Source organism: Meleagris gallopavo, chromosome 1, assembly GCF_000146605.3.
Source record: "Meleagris gallopavo isolate NT-WF06-2002-E0010 breed Aviagen turkey brand Nicholas breeding stock chromosome 1, Turkey_5.1, whole genome shotgun sequence".
In the NCBI taxonomy this organism is placed as follows: Eukaryota; Metazoa; Chordata; class Aves; order Galliformes; family Phasianidae; genus Meleagris; species Meleagris gallopavo.
Window position 1 is genome coordinate 42,006,540 of NC_015011.2, and position 7,435 is coordinate 42,013,974.

Below are 7,435 nucleotides of genomic sequence, written 5' to 3' on the forward strand. Positions count from 1 at the left end.
AATGCTTATGATCTGGACAGCAAATATCTGCTTTTCAAGGAAATTGCAATAAAATGTGCAAATTGTAATCTCTTTAAGGCAAAGACTTTTCATTCCAAAAGCATAGCTAGTGGTTAGTGATGAAAAAACACAGCAAGATATGTATAGTATGTGGTCACAAGGCACATCGAGATGTGATCACTGCCATGAGTCTCCTTTCCCCAGAGGAATCTCTTCTTGGACTGTACTGAAGAAAGAAAGCCTACTGAACAGTCTCAGTAATTTTCTCTTCAGGGTCAGAAAATGTGCAAATTAGAGGCTGCCAAAAATATTTCACAGGCACACATAGATTCAGACCTTGTACTTGTGTCTGAAAAGCCAAAGAGTCTTGAATCTAGCAAGAAGAGTAGAGACATGTCAAGTGATGAAATTGAATGTGAATGTAAAAGCTTTTCTCTGCTATAAAGAACACAGCCTTTAGATTAATATTAGCAATCCCTGCTATGTCACATTGCTACAATCAGCATCTCTCTCTGGGAAATAAGAATACATTAGTGCAGGTCAATATCTGCACTCCCATCAGACAAAATTACCTAACTGTCTTTGTCTGGTAATGATAATGACATTGCTAGCCTCCAGGGAGCTGACGTCACACAACCAAGCAGCTCAGGAAGAGCAGCGTGTGTAAGTGAACCAGCAAAGACCTCCACGGCTGTGGACTGATTCAGCTGACAGATGCTGCACAAACACTGCTGTGCAAAAACCCTCAAGGAGCACTAGACAAGAAAATAAGTATAAGGAAAAAGAGGGTTTTATGTATGTTTTAGGTACAATGCTTTGGTATGTAAGCAACAGTAGGTGACACATTAGAAAGGAAGCACTTAAAGAGCAAAACAGCATCTGAATCAACTCTGCTGTGCTCCATTCATGCTCGTATGGATGTGAATGGTGTGTCTAAATGTGTGATGGCTAATGTTTCTTTCAAATGTAAAACATGGAAATCTTTTGTCTATCCTCTTTTGCTTAGTATCTCTTTACTTACTCATGCACTTGCTTACTTACCTACTTATGAATATTCACAAATCTTCCAAACACAGCTAGAAAAGGAGAGCTAAATATCAAAGCCTGCGAGGAAAATGTGCCAACTCTATTACTGTCATTAAGCTAAAGTGAAATCTTCTGCCATTAAATAAATATTGAGTGTGAACTCTTTGCACACTGTTTTATCAGAAAGGAACTGCCAGTTTATCACTGTGATTTTGGGGGTTAGGGCAGAAGGATTTTTTCATGTTTGTTCAAGGGTTTACAGGAAGCTAATTCTCTCTGTGTATTGCATTTATTTAATTAAAATAGAAGGCCAGTCAATAGTGCTGTAGCAAAGCCAAGGCATGTCTGACCTCATTACAGTAGGCATTGTATGCTGACACTGATGAAAGACCTGCTGCTGATGCTGCTGCAAGTCCATTTAGTTTTTATTTGACATCAAGTTACTTTGCCTGTGCTGTCAGGGCTTGTATATGGAGTAGCCACATCATGAAAAAGAGTATGTCTGAAAAGGAGCCAGGGATTTCTCAGATGCTGCCTGGACACTACTCATTTGCTTATGTATTTGCCTGGCTTGTGGTACAGCAGGTTTGGGCAATCTGCTTTTAGCTCCCTTGGCTCTCTTAACCATCTCAATATGGTGCCTGCACTCTCTCCACAGTCTCCTCTGAATAGCTGCATGTGGGAAGAGATGCCTGCAATACAGCTTCTCCTACCGGCAATCCACCTTGCCTATGTTTGAGATGGGAAATGAAGTAAAGCAGCTGCAGGCATCTAACTCCGCACTTGTGAAAGGAAGCGGCTCTGCTGAAGATAGAGTTTCTGCTGCAGATGATTTTCAGCCCAGTGGGCTGCCAGGAAAGCCGCCATTAGCGGATGCTGCTTACCTAACACCACGTCTGTGTTTCTGTAGGGCATTCATAAAGGCTGACTTAGCCCACTCCACCCTGTGTTTCCAGACTGTCTCTTTACCCAGGGCAAGAGCAGCAGAGCATGCAGGAGCACTGCAAGATCCTGTTTCTCTCTACTGGCTGTAGAGGTGATTAGCCTCACTGGGCTAAAGTTAGCTTCCATGAAAACTCTTTTAGCTGGACTTTTTATCAAAATGACTACTTCAGGGTTGAGCAGATTATATTCTTGCAGCTACATTTTGACATGCTGCTTTGCTTTATTTCTCTCTGCACAGCACTGCTTAAGTACTGCCCAGAATTTTTAGAGGCTTCAGATCTAATCTGATTCATCCATTTTGAATGGCTTTTCATTGTTAGCTGGAGAAGATCTATTTTATTCCCTCCTTTTTTTTTTTTTTCTTTTTTTTTTTTTACCTTCAAACTAGGTGAAATGATGTGTCTCACTATTCTTCTGTTTGTTCAGCAATTCCCTTTAACAACTTCTGAGCACTTGGGTCATTTCTAGCCCTGCTTGTGAGGGAGCAGAATTCTCAAAAATGTTCAGTGCAAACAACAGTAAGAACAACGAAAAGAACAACGGAGGAGAGGCTGATGGAATGGGACTCTGTTAATCTGGAGAAGAGAGTTGCGCCAGGGGGACAAGTCAACAAGCTCTGGTACATACACTGAGTTCATAAAGAAGATGGAGATAGTGATACTTAGCAGGAGGACAAGGGGCATAACAGAGTGAAAATTTCAGGCTGGATATAAGGAGGTATGGTTTCCCCAGGAAGGCAGTCAAACAGCAGGACAGGAGACAATTTAGTGTGATTCTGAGATGGTCCTGCTCTGAGCAGGGAGTTGCACCAGAGGCCCTTTAATGTCTCTACCAGCCTGGATTATTCTGTGCTTCTGACTTTTACACACAAAGGGCATTAAGCACTGCTAAGTTTAGGCAGGAATGACTAACCAAATCCATGGAGAGGAATCAATCCCCTCATTTCAAAATTTGGAAAAATCTCACCCACATTTTGCTCCCACTAGGCATAGTCAGGACTCTATCCCAATCTGCCCACTCTCCTGCCCTTCTTTGGAACTCTACTCAAGCACACACGTGCAACCATCAAAATGAGGATTGCTGCGGCAGGAAAGGAGGGTTCTGTAGCCTGGAAAGAATATAGGAACATTGTCTGCATGTATAGAAATAAGATCAGGAAAGCCAAGGCACAGAGGTGAACTTAGTGAGGGATGTGAAAAATAACAAGAGGTTCTACGAATACATACAGAACAAGGAGATTGTTTCCCCTCTGATAAAAGAAACCAGAGAACTGGCTTCCTCAGACATGGAAAAAGCCCAGGTGCTCAATAAATGCTTTGCCTCGGTCTTCACAGGTGGTCAAGCTCCTCCCCGTATCTGCCAGGACCCTGAAGCTCTAGGTGTGGGTGAGAGTAGAGGATTCTGTCCCACTGTAACAGTGGAATAAGTCTGAGATCTCCTCATGAAACTGAAGGTAAAGAAGTCCATGGGGCCAAATGATATCCATCCTAGGGTTCTGAAAGACTGAAGTGGTGTCCGAGCCGCTCCCCATCATATTTGAAAAATCATGGCTGTCTGGTGAAGTCCCTGGTGTCTGGAAAAAGGGAAACATTATTACCATTTTTAAGAAAGGGAGAAAGGAAGACCCCGGAACTACAGGCTGGTGAGTTTCACCTCTCTGCTTGGGAACATCATGGGGCAGAAGCTCCTAGAAGCTATGTTAAGGCACATACAGTAACTTGACACAGCCAGCATGGCTTCACCAAGGGCAGATCTTGCCTGACAAATCTATACTGGAGTGATGGCTTCAGTGGACGGGGGAAGGGCGACAGATGTCACCTATATGGACTTCTACCAAGCCTTTGATGTGGTCACTCACCACATCCTTATCTCTAAATTGGAGAGCTATGGATTTGAATGGTGGAGTGATTGGTAGAGAAATAATTAGTTGGCTGGGCACAGTCAAAAGGTTGTGATCAATGGTTCTGTGTCAGGGTGGAAGCTAGTCACAAGCAGTGTCACTCAGGAGTCGGTCTTGGGACCAGTGCTCTTCACCATCTTCATCAATGACATAGGCGATGGCATCGAGTGCACTCTCACCAAATTTGCAGATGACACCAAGCAGAATAGTGCAGTCGATACATTGGAAGGAAGGGAACGGAAGCTATCCACAGCGACCCGGACAGGCTGGAGAAGTGGGCCCACATAAACAAAATGAGGCTCTTGGGCCAGGGCAATAGAGGGGTTTGTGCAAACTGGGCCAAGAACTCCTTGAGAGCAGCACTGGGGAGAAGGACTTGGGGGTCCTGGTGGATGATAAGCTGGACACGAACCAGCAGTGTGTGCTTGCATCACGGAAGGCCAACTGTGATCTAGGCTGCATTAAAAAAGAGGTGGCCAGAAGAGAGAGAGATGACTATCGCCCTCTACTCAGCTCTTGTGAGGCCCCATCTGGAGTACTGCATACAGGCCTGGAGCCCCCAGTACAAAAAAGACATGTAGCTCTCAGACCAAGTCCAAACAAGGGCCACTAAGATGATCAGAGTGCTGGACCACCTCTCCTATGGAGAAAGGTTGAGAGAAATGGGCTTGTATAGCTTTGAGAAGTAAAGACTCTGAGATACCTTTTCTGTGTAGAGCACGGAGACGACTTAGATGGCTTAGGATAGGCATGTGTGCTATTCTGGTTCCATCTTGTGCAGATGCCCATCTGCAAGGCAGATGGGAAGATATGAAGGAGCAGCCAGGTGCCCTGCTTCCATGTGCTGTCCTCTCGTGCGTGGCCCTTCTCACCTGCTTGCTCATCTGCCAGCCCTTTCCCTTGTTGTGTGTTGAAAATTTCAGGTTCAATGCCAGCACCTGCAGGGGGGCCAGAGGATCAGCAAAGTGGTATGAAATGTTGGGCTCAGGGCAGGGGCATCTCAGGGATCTAGCACGGTCCCTAAAGAAGTAGAAATGCTACACTTTCTGTCTGACATACCTATTGTGTGTGGAGCATGGGGACTACTTAGCGGGCTGAGGATAGGCGTGAGTCCTCTCTGGTTCCATCTTGTGCAGATGCCCATCTGCAAGGCAGATGGGAAGATATGAAGGAGCAGCCAGGTGCCCTGCTTCCATGCGCTGCCCTCTCGTGCGTGGTTCTGCTCACCTGCTTGCTCATCAACTAGCCTTTTCCCTCATTGTGTCTTCAAAATTTCAGGTTCAATGCCAGCACCTGCAGTGGGGCCAGAGGATCAGCAAAGTGGTATGAAATGTTGGGCTTAGGGCAGGGGCATCTCGGGGATCTACCAGGGTCACTTAACAACTAGAAATGTTAGACTTTGTGTCAGACATACCTTTTTTGTGTGGTGCATGGACACGACTTAGCGGGCTGGGGATAGGCGTGAGTCCTCTCTGGTTCCATCTTGTGCGGATGCCCATCTGCAAGGCAGATGGGAAGGAATAAAGGAGCAGCCACGTGCCCTGCTTCCATGTGCAGCCCTCTCGTGCGTGGCCCTGCTCACTTGCTTGCTCATCAACTAGCCCTGTCCCTTGTCGTGTGTTGAAAGCTTCAGGTCCAATGCCAGCATCTGTAGAGGGGCCAGAGTATCTGCAAAGTGGTATGAAATGTTGGGCTTAGGGCAGGGGCATCTCGGGGATCTACCAGGGTCACTTAACAACTAGAAATGTTAGACTTTGTGTCAGACATACCTTTTTTGTGTGGTGCATGGACACGACTTAGCGGGCTGGGGATAGGCGTGAGTCCTCTCTGGTTCCATCTTGTGCAGATGCCCATCTGCAAGGCAGACGGGAAAGAATACAGGAGCAGCCAGGTGCCCTGCTTCCATGCGATGCTCTCCCCTGCGTGGCCCTGCTCACCTGCGTGCTCATCAACTAGCCCTTTCCCTCACGGTGTCTTCAAAATTTCAGGTCCAATGCCAGCACCTGCAGGGGGGCCAGAGGATCAGCAAAGTGGTATGAAATGTTGGGCTCAGGGCAGGGGCATCTCGGGGATCTAGCACGGTCCCTAAAGAAGGAGAAATGCTACACTTTCTGTCTGACATACCTATTGTGTGTGGAGCATGGGGACTACTTAGCGGGCTGAGGATAGGCGTGTGTCCTCTCTGGTTCCATCTTGTGCAGATGCCCATCTGCAAGGCAGATGGGAAGGAATGAAGGAGCAGCCAGGTGCCCTGCTTCCATGTGCTGCCCTCCCCTGCGTGGCCCTGCTCACTTGCTTGCTCATCAACTAGCCCTTTCCCTTGTCGTGTGTTCAATATTTCAGGTCCAATGCCAGCACCTGCAGTGGGGCCAGAGGATCAGCAAAGTGGAATGAAATGTTGGGCTCAGGGCAGGGGCATCTCGGGGATCTAGCACGGTCCCTAAAGAAGTAGAAATGCTACACTTTCTGTCTGACATACCTATTGTGTGTGGTGCATGGAGACGACTTAGCGGGCTGGGGATAGGCGTGAGTCCTCTCCGGTTCCATCTTGTGCAGATGCCCATCTGCAAGGCAGACGGGAAGGAATAAAGGAGCAGCCAGGTGCCCTGCTTCCATGCGCTGCCCTCCCCTGCGTGGCCCTGCTCACCTGCTTGCTCATCAACTAGCCCTTTCCCTCACGGTGTCTTCAAAATTTCAGGTTCTAATGCCAGCACCTGCAGTGGGGCCAGAGGATCAGCAAAGTGGTATGAAATGTTGGGCTCAGGGCAGGGGCATCTCGGGGATCTAGCACGGTCCCTAAAGAAGTAGAAATGCTACACTTTCTGTCTGACATACCTATTGTGTGTGGAGCATGGGGACTACTTAGCGGGCTGAGGATAGGCGTGAGTCCTCTCTGGTTCCATCTTGTGCAGATGCCCATCTGCAAGGCAGATGGGAAGATATGAAGGAGCAGCCACGTGTCCAGCTTCCATGTGCTGCCCTCCCCTGCGTGGCCCTGCTCACCTGCTTGCTCATCTGCTAGCCCTTTCCCTTGTCATGTGTTGAAAATTTCAGGTCTAATTCCAGCACCTGCAGTGGGGCCAGAGTATCTGCAAAGTGGTATGAAATGTTGGGCTCAGGGCAGGGGCATCTCGAGGATCTACCGGGGTCACTTAAGAACTCGAAATGTTAGACTTTGTGTCTGACATTCCTTTTCTGTGTGCAGCATGGAGACGACTTAGATGGCTGAGGATAGGTGTGTGTGCTCCTCCGGTTCCATCTTGTGCAGATGCCCATCTGCAAGGCAGACGGGAAGGAATGAAGGAGCAGCCAGGTGCCCAGCTTCCATGTGCTGCCCTCCTCTGCGTGGCCCTGCTCACCTGCTTGCTCATCTGCTGGCCCTTTCCCTTGTTCTGTGTTCAATATTTCAGGTCTAATTCCAGCACCTGCAGTGGGACCAGAGGATCAGCAAAGTGGTATGAAATGTTGGGCTCAGGGCAGCGGCATCTCGGGGATCTAGCACGGTCCCTAAAGAAGTAGAAATGCTACACTTTCTGTCTGACATACCTATTGTGTGTGGAGCAT

At 47.7% G+C, this 7,435-nt stretch overlaps 1 protein-coding gene across 8 annotated transcripts in view; it reads right to left on the reverse strand.

Moving 5' to 3' along the window:
• Positions 1 to 2,363: 2,363 nt before the first annotated feature.
• The window catches only part of LOC109366575, an 8,553-nt gene continuing 3,481 nt past the window's right edge, over positions 2,364 to 7,435 (reverse strand). Inside the window, exons 1-8 of one of the 8 annotated variants that reach the window (XM_031553852.1) lie at positions 7,418 to 7,435; positions 6,875 to 6,960; positions 6,707 to 6,791; positions 5,996 to 6,229; positions 5,641 to 5,725; positions 5,286 to 5,539; positions 4,575 to 4,809; positions 2,364 to 3,544 (exon numbers count right to left, since the gene is read on the reverse strand). In XM_031553852.1, the coding sequence (XP_031409712.1) occupies positions 3,502 to 3,544; positions 4,575 to 4,809; positions 5,286 to 5,539; positions 5,641 to 5,725; positions 5,996 to 6,229; positions 6,707 to 6,791; positions 6,875 to 6,886 (948 nt within the window). In that variant the 5' untranslated portion in view covers positions 6,887 to 6,960; positions 7,418 to 7,435 and the 3' untranslated portion in view covers positions 2,364 to 3,501. Of the gene's footprint in view, positions 3,545 to 4,574; positions 4,810 to 4,930; positions 5,165 to 5,285; positions 5,875 to 5,995; positions 6,230 to 6,706; positions 6,792 to 6,874; positions 6,961 to 7,014; positions 7,297 to 7,417 lie in introns of those variants that run through there. The other 7 variants (XR_004160063.1, XM_031553849.1, XR_004160061.1 and 4 more) reach the window with 7 other exon arrangements.